Source organism: Biomphalaria glabrata, chromosome 14 (assembly GCF_947242115.1).
Source record: "Biomphalaria glabrata chromosome 14, xgBioGlab47.1, whole genome shotgun sequence".
NCBI classification, from domain to species: domain Eukaryota; kingdom Metazoa; phylum Mollusca; class Gastropoda; family Planorbidae; genus Biomphalaria; species Biomphalaria glabrata.
This window is the reverse complement of record NC_074724.1, coordinates 16,867,892-16,889,483: the sequence shown is the minus strand read 5'-3', so window position 1 is coordinate 16,889,483 and position 21,592 is coordinate 16,867,892. Positions and strand designations below refer to the sequence as shown.

General features: G+C 33.1%; 3 protein-coding genes across 3 annotated transcripts in view; 2 read left to right on the top strand and 1 right to left on the bottom strand.

Annotated features, from left to right (window-relative positions):
- LOC129922927 (uncharacterized) overlaps positions 1-4,171 on the top strand; it is an 8,772-nt gene extending 4,601 nt beyond the window's left edge. Inside the window, exons 3-5 of the mRNA XM_056011167.1 lie at positions 1,247-1,570; positions 2,062-2,174; positions 3,998-4,171. Coding sequence (XP_055867142.1) covers positions 1,247-1,570; positions 2,062-2,174; positions 3,998-4,171 — 611 coding nt within the window. The remainder of the gene's footprint in view (positions 1-1,246; positions 1,571-2,061; positions 2,175-3,997) is intronic.
- The window catches only part of LOC106062541 (uncharacterized), a 262,239-nt gene that overhangs the window by 233,697 nt on the left and 6,950 nt on the right, over positions 1-21,592 (bottom strand). The gene's annotated exons all lie outside the window — the stretch shown is intronic.
- On the top strand, positions 5,828-20,888 carry LOC129922872 (uncharacterized). The gene is made up of 12 exons (XM_056010824.1): positions 5,828-6,008; positions 6,769-6,969; positions 11,900-11,992; positions 13,095-13,415; positions 13,580-13,876; positions 15,982-16,251; positions 16,434-16,727; positions 18,030-18,146; positions 18,250-18,289; positions 18,382-18,410; positions 19,147-19,254; positions 19,515-20,888. The coding sequence occupies exons 2-12, from the start codon at positions 6,831-6,833 to the stop codon at positions 19,562-19,564; spliced, it is 1,758 nt and encodes a 585-aa protein (XP_055866799.1). The 5' UTR covers positions 5,828-6,008; positions 6,769-6,830; the 3' UTR covers positions 19,565-20,888.

Below are 21,592 nucleotides of genomic sequence, written 5' to 3'. Positions count from 1 at the left end.
TCCCCCCCCTGGGGGGGGGGGTCGGCCGAGTGGGGGGGGGGGGGCGATCGCCCCTACCGCCCCCCCCCCCCTGGATCCGCCAGTGGGTAGACTAAGGCTTTAATATTGATAGTCAGCAATATGTTGCCCCACACCCATTTCTTTGGCTATTCTACTGTTAAAGTCTTTATACAGTAAATCATCGTTGGGTATGATGAAATCAAGATAGCAAAAAATGGTCAACAGTTTCTGATTGTTGACCATTAATGGTTACGTGAGGTGCAGTATTTGTGTCCTGATCTAGTATCGTACTCTTGCTTTGACTAATAATAATAAGCCGAACTTCTGGCAAGCAGCAGATAGTTTGTCACCCAGGGACTGAGTCAGCCACAATAGGGCCACTTTTATGCCATCAAACAGAGCTTTACTATTTCCTAAGTAGAGACTTTCTTGAATTATGTTGTAGGTGTTCGTTCAAAAGTTGTTTGCACATTGTCTAGCCATTTGTTTTGACTCTTTATCAGCAGTTTTGAAGGCTTGTACAGATTTTGGACTAGGCTTTGTCTTATGAGCGAGGTGTGCAGATCGCTTTTTCTGGATGCTTTTTCACCAGTGTTAGATTTTATCTACGGGGTTACTATTATTATTAAAAATAGTTATTTTGCAGTTTAGAATTACAATAATGTTAATAGATATTTATTTAGGGTATATTTTGTTACATGTTGCAGAGATTAAAATAAACCAATAATAATAACAAATACATCTAAGAAATGTTTGGTGGTAAGTTTATCAAGTTAATATTTTAACATATTTCATTATTGATGTCAGTTTGCTTAGTAGTTAGAAGTTGAAAGTAACATTCAATATTTTCTAGAAATATATAAACATCATCATTTAAGCTTTAATGATGTCAGCATGCAAACTGTTCCTCCCATTCATTTATTTGCCTTCCTCATAGTATTTAAAAAGTGTAGCCGCCTTGTGTTTTATTTGATTCGTCATCATTGCTCTTTAAGTCTAATGATTTTTAGAAAACATAGCTTCTTAACATCACTTAACTGTATTAGACAACATCAAATTTTTTAAAACATATTTAAGACAATTCGTATAACTTGTATGCATTCTCGACAAAAATCTGAAATGATATTTTTGTAATCAGATACAGACTATTTTTATAGACATTTAACTTAGCAATAATTTTTATTTAAAAAAATACCAATAATCATTTTTTTAATTCCACTATATATAATTATCTTCTTTTTTTTAGACACACTTCAGATATTTGTGGAAGAAATGCAAATTATAACACTTCAATGCTCACCCCTTATTTCTTTAACTTATTCTGTGGATGTGTATTTTGTCATGAATACCTCAGAAAACAAAGTATACTCTTGTTCAAGCGCAGGCAAGATTGCAACTATGTCATGTATTAGTAATTTGAATGGAAGTGTTGCTGAATTCAATGCCAGTGGTTCTTACTTCCAATGGAATTCAACAGATTTAAAATTAAAACGATCACTCAAAGGAGTAAAATGTTATTTTACAAACAATAATGGTACTCCATTCTTTTCTAATGATGTTGCAGTTGTGGGTAAGATTTAGATTTATATATTTATATTTTTTTGTTTTCTGCCACCCTCTCGCTCTTGATAGTTATGTTATACGTCAGTGAATACCATGCCTCCCAATTATAAGGTAATCATTGGGGCTTAGTAGATTGGACGACTTCCCAAACATGGAGTCTGTATGTCCAAGTTTTTGTTGTTTTTTTTTGTACGCAGCCAAAGGAGACGGCCGGGTACACAATTGTATTTAACGGCGAGCTATAGCTAATGTTCAGTGTAAGTAGGTCACGATCATCCGCAACAAAAATAGAGCTCTCTTGCGGAAGGATGACCATATGCCGATTGCACTGCTTTTTTGGTGAACTGAAAGGTAATCGAATGCACATAGGTGTCCCCGTTGGGGGGTGGATGACTTTATCTAAGCTTTCACATTATGTAGGTGCTTAGAAGAGAACATACTTATATCAAATGACAATAAGAACTATACTCATAATTCAGTTAATGTTTTGTTTTTCAGCCAAAGCACGAGGGGTTCAATGTTTTGATTCAATATTAAGCAATAGCAACAAAAATATTTCTATTACCTGCATGACATCCAAAATATATCCAGCTGCTATTTGTACTTTTAATGTGAGTAACAGTATATATTTTACTTAGTCTACTCTACATATATATTAATATTTAGTTACACAATTTTCATTTCAAAATAAAATATGTGCCATTTTAACGCTTCCTTCTAGCCCTACTAATAAAATGTTTTGCTATTTCTTAGAAAATAATCAGACTATTAAGCAACTAGTAATACCCATGCCATAATAAGGCTGAAAGCGTTTTCAAATGTTTATTTTTTACCATGATATTTTTCCCGATTCTTCGGTGGTAGGCATGCTCTGCAAAGCTTCCCACCCCACATAGCCCCACACGTTTCTGGCCCCTGAACTTAAATAATTCATCAACTTTTTAGAAACTGTTTTTCAACTTCTTCTGTCTGCCTGTCTGTCTGGTACAACTTTCGAAAAACTAATTTCTACCAATTTCACTCTTGGATTGAGTTAAAACGTTGCACAGTTATTAATGGTCCCTAACAAAACAGTATTTTTTAAAGCCTGAAATCCTTCAATTGAACGGCTCTGTGGCAATAATTAAGACTCTTCAAAATTACGTAATCATCTTCTTTTTTGAAGCAACGTCTATACTTCTTTGACCTATCATTTGTAGCTCTAAAAGAAATTACATTTATGGACTGCAAACATTATTACGCCCCACTTCGGCACTACAGATGGTTCATTTTTCTATCCTCCAATAAAAGCACCTTCTCCTACCCACCACCTACAGTTTGGCACTATCTTTCAGTGGAACGGCCAGTATTTGTCTCACAATACAATTAACTTGCATCTCACTAACTAAAAGTTGTATTTTCTGAAAAACTCAATGAATGCACCATTCTTGCCACACAAAATTTTATTTTGGCCTGAGAATTAAAGAAAATGAATGAATCTTTTAAGCTATCCTCTTCCCGTTCAAGTAGGAAAATCTTATTCACAATATTGTCCATCCTTCACACATGAACTATTGTTTTATCTCCTTAGTTTTAGATTTATACTTACACAAAACATTTATCTAGAGACTCATATTATACCCACTTAGTAAAGATAAATTGAATCCTAATCTTAGCAGTTTCAACCTTTCCTAGCAGATTAGAACTTTAGAGTTATTTATCGAATATTTCAGAATCTCTTTGATACTATTTAGTTGGGGCCCATTTTTTGTATGGCGTCTGCAAATCATAACGCTAACATAATATTCGTCCGGAACTCCACTTTTTGTTTTCCGTTGTCCGCATTTTAACTATCACCTGCATCATTTGGTATATGTTACATTCAATAATACTAATATTCATATATCATTTTATAGGTGACAATTTAGTTTTACAATTGTGCATTAAAAAATATAAAAAAGAATACATAATTTGAACAAAAGATTTGTACGATAGCACACAACATATAAATGTATACCCCAGTTTCTCTTAAACATTGCATGTGAAATATACAACAATAAGTTACATTTGATAAACGATTTAATTTTAAAAGGATTTAAAGTGTCTATTTGTTTTTGTGATAGGTGTCTTATATCTTCTTTGTGATGGTCAAATATTAAAATCATGAGGAAGATGGTAATTCTGTATACTTACATTTTTCTTTTATTTCTTACAATGGTTTTTTTTAATAGAAGTCTAGTTTGCTTGTTGCCTTTAATCTTATTAGGAGCATTTAGAATTTTGGAAAGTGTATTTTTACATTTTATTTTCAGATTTTTTTATATGTTAGGTTCAGATTGCTTTACCATTCGTAAGCTTCCACGCTCTAATGCTCCGTACTGTGATTAATCCCTTACATCACGGTCCAGGTATCTGGCTGTATTGTGTAGAGTTTACTTGTTATATCTGTTTCAAGAATAGTCGTATCTTCGACTGTGTTTCAGAGCACCCTACAATCGTAGAGGATGTGTTCTACTGTGTCGTCTTCCAGGTGACAGTATCGACATCTGGGATGATGATTCTCTCGGATCCTAACGAAGTAGGCTCTTATCAGACAGTGTCTATTCGAAATCTTGCTAAAATTGCCTGATTCTTTCTGTCTAGTTGCCACAAGTCGTCTTTCCTGTTTGGGGGTTTGAGAACTTTCCAGACTTCCCGTCTCGTGCTACAAAGGTCCCAGTTTTCGTACCATTTTGACTTGAAAACCATTCGCAAATCCTCGCTTTTGCACTCATGTATGTTTGCGGCTCCTCTGGTGGCTCTAAATGGGTTTCTAGCTTCACTAAACTGTCGACCCTCTCGTTTCCTCTGATTCCACAATGTGAGAGAATTCATTAAAATCATACGTTCCTTTCGAGACGCTCCACGCACGCCATTGTTTTTGACACTTGGGTAGGCCACGTCTTTAAACTCGCGAGAACTTGCAGACAGGAAAATGAGTCAGTTAGGAAGATTACATTGGCAGATGCTGCTGTTGGTTAATGAGCTATATGGCGTTTATGATTTATTCCATTTAATCAACATAGTTGCTTTCTCCTGCGTATGGACCTACCAGTTCGTCGATTTCTATTGCAAGGGGGAAACTGACTACAGCTTTATTGCCTATAATCGTTCTGCCTTGGACTTCTTTCGTTGATCCTTCCGTATAAACCTTAACGGTATCTTGATAATATTTGGCTATAGTTTCTCTGACAGTGCTATTTAGTAGGTTAGGTGTACATTTCTTGCTTACCTTTTGGTCAATCAGTGTTTTCCACAACTCCGGCAGCTCGGGAATTTGTGCTGGGAGGAAGCTCCCGTAAGAACGAGAGCAGCTCTTTCTAGAGGGGGTGGGGTTGAAACAAGCTCTTGTGACAAACGCAATGCAGTCTGCGTAAAGGATGTTTCCTACCCACCCATTAGTCGACTAGGCGTCTGAGTGGGCTGCTGTCCTCCTGCCGTTTGTATTTTTTAGTACGCTAACAAAATCGCTGGTTCCCTCGAATATACCAGGCAGTGATGTTGAAACTTAAAATACTACAGATGTGAGCATGGTATAACATTGACAAAGCTTTTGCGCTAAGAATTAAATTTTTCTTAGTAGCCTTAATTTTTGTTGTCCTTTTTTTTGGTGATTTAATCTGGGGTTGAGGCAAAGTTGTTTTTATTACATAACAAAGATCCGAGGAACTTAAAAGTGTAAACTATTGCAATAAAAAGCGAAGGTGTCGCAGACAAGAAGCCTCGATTCAGCTCGGTACTGTTTGTTAACGATGAAGCATTGGTACAGTCAAAGTTAAGTTTTGCCAATTGTACAGAATCGGCTGTGTTTTACTTAACATTAAAGTGTTACATTACTTTGTTACTTTGTAACAGTGCTATTTAAGAGAAATTACGTTGTGCATTTATTATTTTAGTGGTTTTGTAAGAATATATGCCAAGTAGCTGTTGAATGTGAATTATTAATTACATGCTTTCCAAGGGTTCCTAAAAAGAAAGAAAAGAACGTATAAAGGTTTCTTTATTGTATTTTAGTCCTACCCATGCAAGCGATTGTGTCTGTTCCCATATATATAGAAAAGGAAAAAAAAACATTCTATTGTAAACATTCATAAAAATCGTAAAAAAAATAGCAATGCCCAAATATTTGGTGTTTGTTTTTGTTTTAGATAAAAAAATAGTGCATTTTATTGTAATCTTTGTAAGCTTTTTTCTTTTAAATTTTGTGTTTGAAAAAAATTATTTATATATTTATTAGGCACCTGGACAAATCTCCTACAGTCACGTAAAGTATTCAGACACTGTGGAGTATTATCAGTCAAACTGTACTTGGACATCAGCGTTACAAAACTTTCAAGCTGGAAACTATACAATAGACGTTTCTTTTTATCCTAATGTAACTAATGATACAAGCTTTGCAACTATTATAGCAAAATCATTTCAGCTAAGTAAGCATACTCTTTTAAGAAGTAAAATTACAGATACCTACTTAACAAAACAAAACAAAAACGAGGCTATGGGTAGTGACGTTGCATCAACTATTGTAAATATTTCAAGTAATTAGTTTAAATAGATCGTATCTAACAATAATACATTTCTGTTATTAGAAATATAGTGATTGATTTGGAATAGCTCATAGGGAATGGGGGAGGGGGTATCTGAAAGAAGCTATCCGAGCTGGTTGTTTTTTTTGTTGTTGTTGTTGTTGTTGTTCTAGTCTGAATTTGAACTCGAGGATCTCGAGACTCCACGAAAGAAGGCCGACACGTTAGCTACTGAGCTACACAAGTTGTTATAAAAATAGGTTTCATAATCTAAAAGGTTGTATAGCTTTAAATATTTAGAGAACGACCTAATTTTCCACATAAATCTTATATCACTTATCTTATTACATTTCTATTAGGTTATTTTTTTTATTTATTAATGTGTAGTCATCAACATTGAATACTTGTGCACATGTTCAACATGATATGAGAATAAGAAGTGGGAGAAGTAACGTATACACAATTCCAACTATACAGATTAAGTTGATATGTTTGTTTTACATGTGTCAATTTATCCTTTCCAATTGAAGATTATTACATCCTAATCCAAACATAAGGCACTCCAGCGGGGTATGGCGGCAGGGTTCAATCCGGAACAATTTAAGCAACAGTCCAGAGTGCATACCAAAGGCAGACATTTAAAAACATTGTATTTTCTATATAGCTACACCAGATATACAACTCTCTGAAGAATGCTTTAATGGACAAAACATTTCAAATGGTTACATGAGACCAGAAACTACTATAACTTGTATGTGTTATTCTGATAGCGTTGGATATCCTCCTACTATTTTAAAATGGTCAAATAACAGTGACGATGATTTTGGAAAAACTTTAAATAATACGGCAACAATTTTAGCTATTGGTAAGTTAATTTTGTTGTTATATTATATCACGTTTGTTAATATCGTCGTTTTAATAGTTAATATAAAAAGGCTAAATAATTTTTAGTAAAAGGTTAATAACAAATTTTAAATTATAATTTACAGCAAATGATAACATTAATTTTTGTTTTGTTTTAACTAATTTTAGTGGCTTCCTTGACAGATAGTCATAACAAGCTAATTAAGATCATATTTTTAAATGTATAAGCAAACAACTGAAGATAGTTAAATAAAATTTGCAAAATGTCTCTTGTTATTTTTTTTTACTTATCGGATTATTTCTGCTTGCAAAACTGCCGACTGGATATTTTTTTTAATTTGTTTACCGTTTTTTGTATTGCTACGTATTTCTCTTCTTCTGGCTAAATTTGCTAGTAAAAACACAAATAAAAATACTGCAAAAAACTTGACAGCTCAACACACAGATTCCTATAACAGAAAACTCTAGTCATTCGGCAATGTAAAAAGTAGCGTAGAAGATTGTACATTACCTGGTAGTTTACCCTTCACTGTAATTCGTTTAGTTGCACTTCAACTTTTTTCAACTTACATCGGCAGTATTCTGCTCTTCTCCACTGTTCCGAGTCGTACTCTACCGATTACGAGCCGTACATGTCTTACTTGTACTGAATCGACTTTAACGACTTAAGTCCACTGTAGTATGCTGTTAAGACTGTATCGACTCTAGTTCACTCCAGTTAGCTCTGCTCAAGCTCGAGTCTTATAAATCTCTCTTCTACAGTCTTGCACTGTAGATAACTGTAACGACGATTGTACCGAAGACTGGTCTTTCAAATTAATTGTCTATTTTATGTAAGACCCCATTCGCTTCTCCAATGTTGTAAAAACACTGCTAGTACCTTAGGAGTAACACGTGACGACACGTCAACCGCGTCTTTGTTTATACATGTACATATTAGTATGGGCGTAGCCAGGATTTTTTTTCGGGGGGGGGGGGGGGGGGGTTGGGGGGGATTTCCCTCCTTCAGCCCCCCCCCCCCCCCCGGCGGAAAAAATGTATATATATATATATATATATATATATATATATATATATATATATATATATGTGTGTGTGTGTGTGTGTGTGTGTGTGTGTGTGTGTGTGTGTGTGTGTGTGTGTGTGTGTGTAATTAATCTTTATTACATTCTGACTCTTCATTCTTTCGGAAGACGTTTCTTATTCCCTAGAATAGGTTTTTCCTGGAATTAGTGGAAAATTTGTAGACTCTCGACCTTTGACAGCAATGGGGTCTTGAGGAGCGCTGTGAACCAAGCGCTATTTCCAGTATTTAAAGCCTCAAAAATACATATTCTTAGGTATCTACAGTGCATTATTCTGCTATTAAAAAGTTTACAAGTTTTATTTCAAAACTTGTGCTATTTTTACTTACTTAGATCCTCCCGCGCCGTTCGGCTCATTGGGCGGCAAGCTGTTTTCACAAAAATCTGTCACTGGCAATGTATGAAGTCTCTTCCCATCTGCTTTGATGACCTCTATGAAAGTGTGGCGTGAAGTTGTACTAGGATGTTCCTGTTTGCGATTTCCTCGTAATGGCCTCCATGTCATTGCAACTCTTATTATGCGTAATTCATTTTGTCGGAATACTTGTCATGCAAACCTCATGCGACGCTCTGTCACAACCTTACCAAGGGGTCGACTCCTATAGAATTTCCTTGAATGAGACCCGATCTATATAACTGACTCCTAAAATCCGTATTATCCATCTTTGTTGAGCCACTTTTAGTCTTTTTCAATTTCGGCAGATGACTATTCACTGCACTTTATTAATGGAGTCCAGCCGCTGGTAGAAATTGTGTAACCTCTCTTGTCTACGCTCTTGGAATTAGGTGAATGTAGTTTGCTTTACATTTTATATCAAAAATGGAAGTTTTATCGTCAAAATCACCCTATTTAGCTACGCTCATAGAATTTGGTGAATGTAGTTTGCTTTAGAATAATATTGAAGAGGGGGCTTTCAACCTCAAAACTCTCTATAGGGGAATTTTAAACTCAAAAACATCTGGAGTGGTTTGAAACTAAAAAAAAAGCCATCTGGAAGAGATGATTTAAACTCAAAACTCCCCTATGGCTTGGCTAAGCTCAAAGAATTTTAATGTGTAATTTTCCAATTAATAACAAAATACCATCTGAATAAAATAAACTCCACACAACTCCCCCTTTGCTGACACTGCGCCCACCCTTATGAAACCTTAAACCATATCCTCTTTGAATGCTCCTTCCTAATCCACCTTAGGCAGACCCTACTACCACTACAGCCCAACCTAACCAAAACCTTTACGGCAGTGCTGAACAACTAAAGAAAACAGCACACTTTTTTTCCTTGGCACAGTCTGCAAAACAGCTCACAGCTCAGCAGCAATAAAGCTGGCTAGAACAAGAAGAATGTGTAATTTACATTTTTTTATATTGAAGAGGTGTTTTTTAGCATCAAAGCCCGATGAAGGGGGATTTAAACGCAAAACCCTCTTTGACTACGCTCATAGCATTTTGAGTGTATAAATTGCTTTTTTTTATAGAAGAGGTATTTTTTCGCTTCAAACCCCGCTGAAGGGGGGTTTATTCTTAAAACCTCTTTGGTTACTCTCAAAGATTTTTGAGTGTGTAATTTTGCTTTTTTATATTGATGAAGTATTTTTTTTTAGTTTCAAAACCCACTGGAGGGGAGTTTACATTTAAAACCCCTTTGGTTATGCTCAAAGCATTTTGAGTGTGTAATTTGCTTTTTTTTTAAATAAAAGATGTATTTTTTTCAATTCAAATGCCGCTGAAAGGGGGTTTAAACTCAAATCCCCTTTTGGCTACGCTCATAGCATTCTCAGTAATTTGCTTTTTTATATATTTTTATATATTTTTATATTGAAGAAGGGGTTTATAGTAAATTTCGGAGGGGGTTTTCAAATCAAAACCTTCCTTAGCCATGTTCTTGGAATTTGGGGATTGTCATTTGCATTATTTTTTTATTGTTTTGTTTTATAGAAGAGGGGAATTTGACTGCAAAACCCCTGCTAGGTGTTTTAAACTAAAAACCCCCTTGGCTGCGCTGGGGCAAGTGATGGTTTAGTATTAAAATCTCACCTAAAATAAAAAAAATCAATGCAAAAAAGCAGTCACTAAAGTCCGTCTCCCCTCCCTGCGGAGGGGGATCTCCTTTCGGGTGGGGGGTTGAACCCCCCTGGCTACGCCCATGCATACTAGAGAACACTTACTGATGTGTCAGCCGCTGGGGTAACAAGTAATGAACTTTACCTGTCACTTTTAACTTGAATATATATTAATAAATTTTAAAGTAAAGAATGTATTGTATGATCTTATATCAAGCGCCTGCCCAGGTGGCGGATAGGGGAATGTCCTCCATATATGGTGTGTACGTACCGGAGAAATAAAATATCCAGGTGGAATAAAATCAAACTTGCTGCCTTGCAGGAAATGGAGGGATCCACAAAGGCTAGGGCGCCTTAACAGAAAAATAAAGGCAAATATTCAGAGAACTGAAAGGGTCAGCCGCCCCTCAGATAGCTATGCACACGACAAACAACCCAGTCATAAAAAATTGTTACGAAAGCTAAAACACATGAAAAACCGAACTGATAACAACGGAAAACGATCTACGGCTGGAAAAGGACATGACTTTTGTGACATGGAATGTGCTAAGTCTTTCTAGAGCAGGCGAGCTAGTCCAACTCACTGAAGAGCTGAAGAATTATAACATATCTCTAGTAGCACTGCAAGAAATCAAGGAATACAAAATATTTTAGTGGTGGCATCACCATCAACTTAGGCACCAAGCAAAATTAACCTCTAGTCCAAAAAAACATTCTTCTGATCCAGAGTCATTGTTAGTGAATGGATGCTGCGGGGTGGGGGAGGGGCTAGCTAGGGCTTGTGACCTTTGATCACTGGGGTAGCAATTTGCATACGGGTGCGTTATCTCTAGGCGGTGGTGTCAAATCTGGAGTCACAGGTTCGAGCCTCGGTCGGCGCATTCCCTTATTTTCGTAGCATTTTAATTCACTACTTTCTCTCTTAAAAACGTGGTCCCTAGTGCTGCTATCCATTTATGTATAATATATGTATGTAAAACATTATAAGGAAGGTCCTTTTTAATAGTATGAATAATGAGCTTTAGGTCAGGAGAATGTGTTTCTTTTATGAAGTATGCAAAAAAAAAAAACGTTTTTGGCGTCGGAACCCCACTGATGAATAATGAGCTGTACTTGTCATGAGAAGGCGTTTCTGCAGTGAATAATGCAAGGAAACGCTTTTGGCGTCTGGGCGTCGCCTCGAACTCTATCGATTTATAATGAGCTTTAGATGTCAGGAGAATGCGTTTCTGCAATGAAAAAAGCAAGCAAACGCTTTTGGCGTCGGGAAACGTATAGCGCTGCCCCAGTTGTGTTTTACGCCGAAGGTTGAGAAATGCTGCATTATTTATTTTCATATATATATGTGTGTTGTACGCACGTTTATGCATAGGGTTAGGGTTTGCTGGGCATTAGAGTTAGGGTTTGGAAAGAAATCGCCCCCCTCTCCAAAGTTCTGGATCTGCTAGTGCTAGGAAAAACAGTGACTTGGCAGAATTTGGGACATTGGTTAATATGCATGACTAAATGCATGAAGCGTAGAACGTAATCATCTTCTTTTTTGAAGTAACATCTGTATCATTTAAGATAAGACGATCTAAGTAATATTTCTACCAAGTTTTATCAAGATTGGTCAAACGGTTTTGAAATATTAGCTAGACATATAGGCCTATAAATACAAACACACATATTTACTTGAACACATATATACATAAATACATACATGCATTAATATATACATACACTTTACTTTTATTTATATATAAAAAGTTAATATGTGTCTTTATTTATTTTTATTGTATACAGTACCACTTAGCAATAATCAAACATATAACTGTAAAAGCTCATCAAATCTATTGAACGGAGACAAATCTGTTTTTTATACAGTGAAATATGCTAGTAAGTATTTATGTATATATCACAAACAATTTAAAAATGCAAACTTGAAATAAAGCTTAATTGTGTCCATTAGTTTGGATGGGTCATGTAATTAAATTTGTAACAGATCTAGACTAACTAATAAATGTGTGTGATTTTGTTTAGCGTAATCTTATAACTTTAGCTTCCTCATTACGCTAAGATCCTATCACTTGTAAGGAACAATTGAAACGGGGTAGGGAAAGAAAGAAGGGGGGTATCTGCTTATTACTTTGTTATAGGCAATAACCTTTTGAAAATTCTAACTAGAGGGCTAAAGCCTACTCAGCGTCCTCAAGATAATACAGGAAACACTGTATCAGGAAAGTGCTTATGAAAATAGAAAGGTTTTTATTAATCAAGTGTTAGGTTCAAAAAAATTGTTCTACAAAGTTTAAAAGTGACTAATTTAACTACCACCAACGGTGTAGCATTTGGCGCCAAGGGGCTCAATGAACCCGGGCCCTATATCATTAAGGACCCACATAACCCCTTCCGGGTGACACATATTTAAAAAAAAAAAAAAACTTTTGTAGAAACTGAGCGCTGCTAGAAACGGGCCTGCTTTGCTAAAACAGATAAATCTAATGTGTAGGTGCAAAAGATGTAAGTACCATCTGAAGTCAATCAAGTGATCGTAGTTTAAAATACTTTCAGATCTTTGATATTTTGTTCTTTTTAAAATCTTTATTTCTTTGCATAAAATCTTTGAACCGAGTCTCTTGTCTTGACTACTGTATTCACATAAAGAACACTAAGAAAACAAGGATGACAAATTAGTTCATAACAACTTAGTACACATACAAAAGTTGACCTAGACTGCAGTTTGGCCAGTACAAAGAAATTTACAAGAAACATAAATACACTACGCCTATTGCCTTTTTGATTAGTTATTTCATTTAGTATGTAGATAAGCTTGGCAAAATAAGTAATGGAATGTTATTTATAAATAAACGGCTGATCAAATGTTTGTTAAATCTAAAGAATTACCATATTGAATCAATTAATAAACAAATAAATAACAACATTTAAATGACTTCATTTTCAATTTTTAAAAATATGTGTACATTTACTTCCATCTCAGAAGGTCCCACATCATGTTCTGTCAAGATAAATGATACAACACAATCTAGTTGGCAAATATGTAAGAAGTTATCTATAAACGTAACAGTTCTTTGTCAAGTCAACTCATCTGATGCTTTACCAGGAATCAAAGCTAAGATTAGCATAAACTCAATGTATTCAGATCTGCTGGACAGTCAGAATGTATCTAACATGTATCACGTGAAACATGAAGCAACTATTACACAGGCGGGAAACTATTCCGTCGGATGTCAAGTACAGAATCTGAAATTTAGTGACATTACAGCTTCATGCATTTATTTACCAGTTCTGCAAGTATTTGGTAATATATATGGATACACATAATAAGACGAACATTATCTCGTATAATTAGAGTAATTACAGTAATAAATAATAATTTCAATAAAAATAAATCCATATATTTTAAAATTTAATAAATTAAAATATCCATTAAAATATGTTTTACGATATTCTATTGTGTTATAGCACCCCCAATGACATTACCAATAATTCAAATTAGAAGTTGTACAGCAGACGTAGGAGAGAGAACGCAAGAGAATGTTGTGTATATGATAGAGTGTACGGCACCTGGAGGAATACCACCAGTTAGCAACATTACAGTCTCATGTGGAAACATCACTGCATCAACTCAATATGGAAACATCTTTACGTCTCACGTAACATTTACAAGAACAATGACTGGACAGAACTGTACATGTACAGCTCAACATATTACTGGATGTTATGAAAACAATACAAGCACTTTACAAACAAATGTTTTATGTGAGTCTCAGTTTTTTATTTTGCAGCTATGTAGTTATATAAAAGTGTTTAAGTTTTGCAAAACAATAATAATGTTGTAAATTATTTTTTTAAATATTAGAGCACTCTTTTCACAAAACATCTAATCAAGTCACACTTTCGGAGTAGCGTTAGTGGAAGCGATTATCGAGATCAGCACTAACGATTTTCCTAGAAATTTGACAAGAAAATTACTAGCTCGTTTGTCACACTGGAAAAACTAGTGTTTGATCAGTATAATTTTCAAAATTGTAACAAGACAAACATTAAAAATTACATTTTTTGAAGTAAACAATATCTCCATTATACAAATCAAAATATATAAAATATTTTTATATTTAAAAAAATATTTTGGTTTAAAACGGGTATCGAACCTATGATCTTGACACCGTCAGATGCATGAACATACGAAGCATAGGCTACTTGTGTGATAATTTATTGGTATGGTCATTTAGATCTAACACAGGATCTACACTTTTGATTTAGAACTGCTTCTACATCTAGAATTAATATGTAATCTTTATTAGAAAAAAATATAAGTATGCGTAAAGCTATTAAAATCTATTAACAGCCTTGAAGAAACATTAAATTGACTGAGTTATTGCGTAATATCGGTTCATCTGCTGACTATTAATAATTCCACTGATGAGTTTTAAATTTAGACTTAGAAAACGATGCGAACATTTTCCTGAACATGAATTTATTTAACTTTTGATTTAATAAAGCCTTACATTCTAAAAGACCCTAATGGTTTTTTTCTTTCAAGAATGCGATAGTCCTTTCAAAACCGAAGTTCGCCCTAGATCTAAGTCTAGTACTCATGCAATTTTACATTTATTTATTTTTTTATTCGAAAAATTATAACAGTCCAACTAAAGGCAAGAAGCTCTACAGCTCTACAGCTACGCTGGGCAAGGCACGTATCACGTATACGGAAGCACGTATGCCAAAAGCAGTCTTTTCTGGTGAGCTAAAAGGTGGTCGACGTAACAAAGATGTCCCACAAACAAGCATTAATGACCAACTTAGGCGCCAACTCGCTGTAACTGACATAGAAGACAGAAACTGTCTGCAGCAGCTTCGGAAGGAGACAGTTGGAGATCACTTACAAAGGTCGAGGATTACATATTTGAGGCACAAAAAAATCCGCTGCCGAGGACAGACTTGGGGAAAGAAAATCTAAGTCGACCACAGGCGGACAATCGTTATGTTATCGCTGGATGTGGCAAAGTATGTAGGTCGCAGCTAGGGCCCTGTATCCAAGGGAAATACTGCATTCCTCACTAATGTTCGGACTCGAATACTAGCCTTATTGTTATTATTAATCTTATATTATTTTAAGATTATTTATTTGACGATATAAACAGGAGCTCGAGTTACACATAAAATCTAGGAATCTCATTATAAACGTTTGTAAATTACAGTCTCACGAGTACTTTTCATTCTTTGGTGCGGGTTAGTACAAATTACATTTCAATACCCATTTTTTTTAAAATATTTATGCGGAAAAAATCTAACTATTTAGTTACTACACATTTACGCCATACCATAAACAACCATTGCACCTACTAGGATGGACAGCCCTAACCAATGCTCGAACTTTGTAAGATTTTATTTAAAGTGTTGTCATGCATTAAAACAGAATAAATGATCACTGAACTATCCGGATTCCCAAATAAAAAGAATCTCTCTTGTCGCTAGTGTTCAGCTAGTCGTGCACTCCGCTGTCCAAAGAATAATGCGGTTAGTTCCCCTCTCAGGACTGCCAGTTTTTAGGTACTTTTTAATTAACCATAATTACTGTTTATTGTATTGTATCTAGGGCTATCATAATATTTGCAACATGTATTCATCTTTAATTGTTTCATATTTTAGTTCTACATCTGTATTTACAATCATCACTTAACAGTTAATAAAAAGACAACCTGTACATATGCATCAATAAAGACATAATTTTTATTTCTTAAAAAAGCTTATTATCCCAATCTAAATATAACTTTGTTTAAGCATTTATACATATAAAACACATTGCTTATTTCATAAAAATGAAACCATCTTATTTGTACTTCTTTTTGTATCACTTTCAGACAAATCGACAGTTACAGTTTTGAATGTTTCCAGCATTGTCATAGAAAATGGGAAAATTGTTCAATTTTATTGTGAAGCTGATGGCAACCCAACACCAAACATTTCTATTAGAAAAGGAAATGAAACAATTGCTGGAAACTTCAATGGATATAGTCTAGTTCATAATAAATCCATGTCTTGTAAAGATGCTGGGAATTATTATTGTCAGACTGACAACGGAATTGATGTCAACATTAAAGAAACAAAACAAGTCACTTTGTATGTTTTATGTAAGTCGTCTTTATCTTCAATATTGCTGTGTATTTTAATTTTAATATTAGAAAAAAATATTTAAATCTAGAAGTTACTTTTATTTTTAATTTTGTAAATAATAATTGTTTTTCTTTTTAATCAAAAATAATGTTATTACATTATGATATTTATAATTAAAATTTATACTATAATATTTCAGGTGCTTTACAAGTTACTTCTAATGAATCTTTCAAAACCTTTAGTTTTAAAAAAGGAAATGTATTCTCTTACAATTTTACTGTTTATGGATATCCAGAGCCTGACCAGTTTAAAATTGTCCAATTTAATCAATTCTCCAACAATGTAATAGTTACACATTTTTCATTGGAACCTCCTGATGTAAGCGTAGAGCTCAAGATTGTAAGTTTGGCATCGGAGGACTTTGGTATTTACATACTTCTTATCTTTCAAAATGGAGTACAGACTTTGTCGTTGAACTTCATTATAAATGAAGGTATGCTTTAAATGTATAAGCTAAGGGAAACACCATTTTAATAATCTATTTATACCAAAGAAATAGCTTAATCTAATATATAAAGCAGAACGTAAGGTATATTATATATGTATGTGTGTATGTATTTCAGAATACAAATCAACACCGTTTGACCAATCTTGTTAAAACTTGGCATAAAAGCTCCTTAGATCATGGCGAAGACCGTAGTGTGTGTTTAATGTCCCTCCCACAATCGGAGGGCCCTAAAAATAGGCACAAATATTAACTTATTGTATCTCTATTAAGTAGCGAAACGTGTTAATAAATCTTGTAAACCCTTTTCACAGAAATTTATATTGGATATGAATATGTCGGCTGAACCAAAAAACCCATTTTCAGACTCTACTTTTATTGTCGTGGCAAAATAAAAACAAATGTGAAGGGAACATTCTCCAAGTTGGACATAGACATAAACTCAGTCGAGTACATCAGTATTACTTAAACTAAGGCTCGCAGGCTGCGGGTCTTGTTGTTTTAAATGTTAAGACCTATGGTAAATGTCGACATTAAGTGATATAGCTAATATATCAAAGAAGAAGGTTATTCTCAAAGTCTTAATACTGTTTATTTTATGTTTTTGTTGGCGATATAATCTCACCAATCTGGTCTTTGTTTGCACGGATTGAAGATTCGTTTGCGTTCTTTAATTAACAAAATTATGTAATAGAAAACAAAGAAAATAAAGCTCTATTATGAAAACTTAAAAAACTAATAAAAAAAAAAGAAGAAAGATTGGAAAATTTGAAAGATAATTGTTGCCAATATAAAGAAACAATGTGCTACAACAAATGAATAGAGAACTACTATGGCCCATACTAGAATAGAAATACAGGAAGCTGAACACCTTTCTCATAAAAAAGGACATGTGTTGTTGTATATGCAGCTGTATGGAAAGACAGTTGCGTAAAACAAGCAGAGGTAGAACATGTTTGTCAACTCACTGTAAAAAAGGTAAATCTCCGTTCAGTCCTAGCAAGGCGAGACACCAAGACCAGACACAAACTGGGTAATGTAAGATGAACCCTTAAGGTTGTAGAATTTAAATAGAGTTATGAGATGTTTACTATTACTATAACGCCTGACACGCTACTTCAATATATATATATATATATATTGGAACTAAAGACAACAAAAATGTAGGCATTGAAATGTTTAGTTATTTTTTTTTCATTTCTTAAATAGTATTATTTTATTTTTTAAAGTTACTGACAATTTCGGTTATAATTATACTGATTATTGATCTTATATTATTTGCTACTGTAGTCCCCGAGGTCAATGAAAGGACAAATATAAATGTCAGTGCAGCTCTAGGAGGAAGTATTGCTGCTTGTGTGGTGGTGATCTTAATTGTGGTTGTTGTTGCAGTAAACAGAAAATATGGTAAGACATAAACTAATATTACTTAAGGATTTTTAAATGCCCATTTTAATGCGTAATTTAAAAAAAAAGTCTCTTATGTGCCTCTTTGTGTTTTTTCATATAGAAATAACATGCAAGAAAAAACAATCAAAGAAAGCACTTAAGTAAGTAATTATTTTATATATTTTATGGTTCTTTAAATATATGTGGAAATGCTCCATACTGCAATAACATTTATATTATTATGTTTCAACAGAGAAACAAATACATATTCAGAACTTTCAGGTACGTTCACTTTTTAAAGTCTAAAATATTGCTGGCAAATAATTTAACACTTTTCTGTGACCCTCTACTTAATCTAATATAGGGCTACATAATATTTTTCCATCATTAAAAGACAAATACAGTTTAAATATTTTAGAAATTCAAAATTTTATTTACAAAATGACTATTTCTCATAAAGCTTTTTGCAGAACACAATGTTACAATACAAGCAAGAATATTTTTTTAGGATTACTTTTACAGCAAAGAAAAAGATGATATTTTTATTAATTTTCGGATAAAAGCAATCATTATAAGGAAATAATTAAAGTTATGATAAATTCATTGATATGGAAACTTTGTTTCTATAATTAACGACGCTTTCAGGGACTATCAGGCCGGAGGACAGAACAGTAAAATAGCAGTACTACATGAAACAATGAAGTGCAATGCACTAAGACAAACATTTAACACAATAAAACAATACGAAAGACACAAAATCACCTTTGTTATTCTAAAATATATTATATATATAATATACTAAAACACATTTGTACAAGTAAACCTTTTTCATTAAAGTCATTCAAGCATTGGTTGAGAGCCCAAATAAATCAAAAAGCCATTGAGCTTATAGAACAGCACGACTACATTAACACATAAATTCTAGTGTTAAGTAACTCTATTCTTTATTCAGGGACATCTGTAAATTATTAGATATAGTAAAGTAATGTTTTATTATTATTGTTTTTCTTATTGTTAGTGTCACAACAACAACAAGACAGACATACTTACGAAAGTCCAATTCATATTAGAAACTTGTCTAATAATGATGTGACTGGTGCGATTGAGAAATACATCAATGTAAAAGGTAAATTGTTATGTGCAGTAACGTGTAAGTCAATTATGTTTCTTTTCGTGGTTTTTATCCTTGTAACTATTGATTTATTTCTAAACGAGGATTCTTTTTTTTTTTAATGAAACACAAAATGAAAATGTCCACCTCAAAATGCAAAGGCAGTTACCATTATAAGTCAAAGCATGCTTTTTACAAATTTTGTTTCTTTCTTTTTCTTATCAAAATTTAATTTTATATTTTCACATAACTTTTAAAATTTATATTTTTTTCAGAATATGACAAAGGCGTTTCTTCTTATGAAAATTGTGATAGCATTAATTAAATCTAAAAAGAGTTTTTAAATGTAATAATCTAATACAAGGCTTGACATTGAGTGCAAGGTATGTAGAAAAGTTCAGTTATAATAACATAAGTACAATGGTTGCAAATCCATATTTTAACAGTTTTTTATCACATTATTAAAATCTATATTTCGTGATAAAATAGACACAAAAAATGTATATTCATATTTATAAACAGCTGATTTTTCGTGTTTTAAGACGTGTCTAGTTCATTCAAACTGATATAAGTATACAATGTAACAATAATTTTATTTCTCTTATCTAGTAATTTTTGTTGGTGTAAAAAAAATAATTATTAAACAAGCACGATTTAAAAGATTGTTTAGAGAAGAAAAAGATAAGGTTACATTCAACACATTTCTTTTACACTATTTTACAATTATTTTCAATTAATTGTAATTTACATTACTACAATTCTTTTTAAAGATGAATTCTTTAAAATTCTCATTTTAGAGACATGAACATTTTAGTTACTTTGTTTTGTTTGAATCAATTTTTCTGTCTTATGTTTTTGTAATTTTAAAAAAAATTATTAATCTTCTTCAACTAAGTAATTATCAACTACTTTGTCCTTATTTGACAATTCATGTATAGGTATTAGTGTTTGGCATTACATTAAAATCCGTAATGTATTATTATTATATATATATTGAACGTTTAACTTTAACTCTAAAAAACCAAATCCGAAAAATTGAATTTAATTTTAACTACAAGATAGTCAGTATAGTTAACTGACAAATAATGTAGACTTATTCGACATATAAAAAAGCACTTTTACTATGAGCGAGGTACATTTGACGTAATTCGTTTTGAAATAAGAACAGTTAGACAATTTTTGTCAAGTTACGAACAAATGTTACTGAAACGTAAATACGCAGATGCTGTGTTAGTTTTTACAAGTTTCGTGTGATGTTTGTTAGTAATAATAATTAAAGACCAACAGATCAAATGTCTTGTAATACATCTTCATAAGTACACCCAGACATTACAGCGAACATTTCACTGAGCTTGACTGATTCACATACACGATGATCCCCAGATCTTACTTGTATAATTGTTCAATAAACTTGTCAAGATGCAAAATATGCCTTTTATATGGATTGGTCAAGAGTGTTATTTACGATAAATTGGAACGGCCCGTTTTATAAATCTCCTCCAATTAATATTAATTTTGCTTTAAAAAGTATACATCGGTCATTTAGAGAAATACCGAAAAATATATACAAATGCTTATAATAAAGTGTACAATTTGATGATCTATCTATTATCTATTTATCTATCTATCTATCTATTTATCTATCTATCTATCTATCTATCTATCTCTATCTATCTATCTATCTATCTATCTATCTATCTATCTATCTATCTATCTATATATATATATATATATATATATATATATATATATATATATATATATATATATATATATATATCTTGCTATCTGCTATCTATCTACCTACCTACCTATCTATTTATGTATTAATCTATCTATGTATCTATCTATCTCTCTATCTATCTCGTTTAATGTTAGCGAAGAGGCCTTGGCTATGTTATATCACGCTCATATCTGCAATATTTTAAGTTTCAATATCACTGCCTGGTATGGCAATCTGAGCATTAAAAATAAAAATAAACTTTATAGAATCCTAAATGCTACTGATAAAATCATTTGGGCAGTTGTTTGAGACAAACATCTATAAAAAAGCTAACAAGATCCTCGAAATAAAGAATCACCCTTTGTGTCAGGATTTTGTGATTTTACCATCACAAAAGAGATACAAGACACCGATAGCAAAGACAAACAGACACAAACACTCTTTTGTTCCCCTAGCAATCAAATCATTAAATAAGAACAATCTGGTATAAACTTTGTCACATGTAAATTATGAGTGAGTCTGGTGTGAATGTACACTTTGTTTTCTTATAGTTATAATGTTTTTTTGTTTGGTGTAATGCACAAATTGTAAGACAAATTTCCATACGGACAATCAAGATTATTATCTATC

Bases quoted from the DNA above. Each gene is read 5' to 3' on its own strand.
- LOC129922872 (XM_056010824.1), top strand. From the start codon at position 6,831: ATGAGACCAGAAACTACTATAACTTGTATGTGTTATTCTGATAGCGTT. The intron at 13,877-15,981 runs GTGAGTCTCAGT...TATCACTTTCAG, and splicing joins TTTACAAACAAATGTTTTAT to ACAAATCGACAGTTACAGTT. The intron at 16,252-16,433 runs GTAAGTCGTCTT...ATAATATTTCAG, and splicing joins AGTCACTTTGTATGTTTTAT to GTGCTTTACAAGTTACTTCT.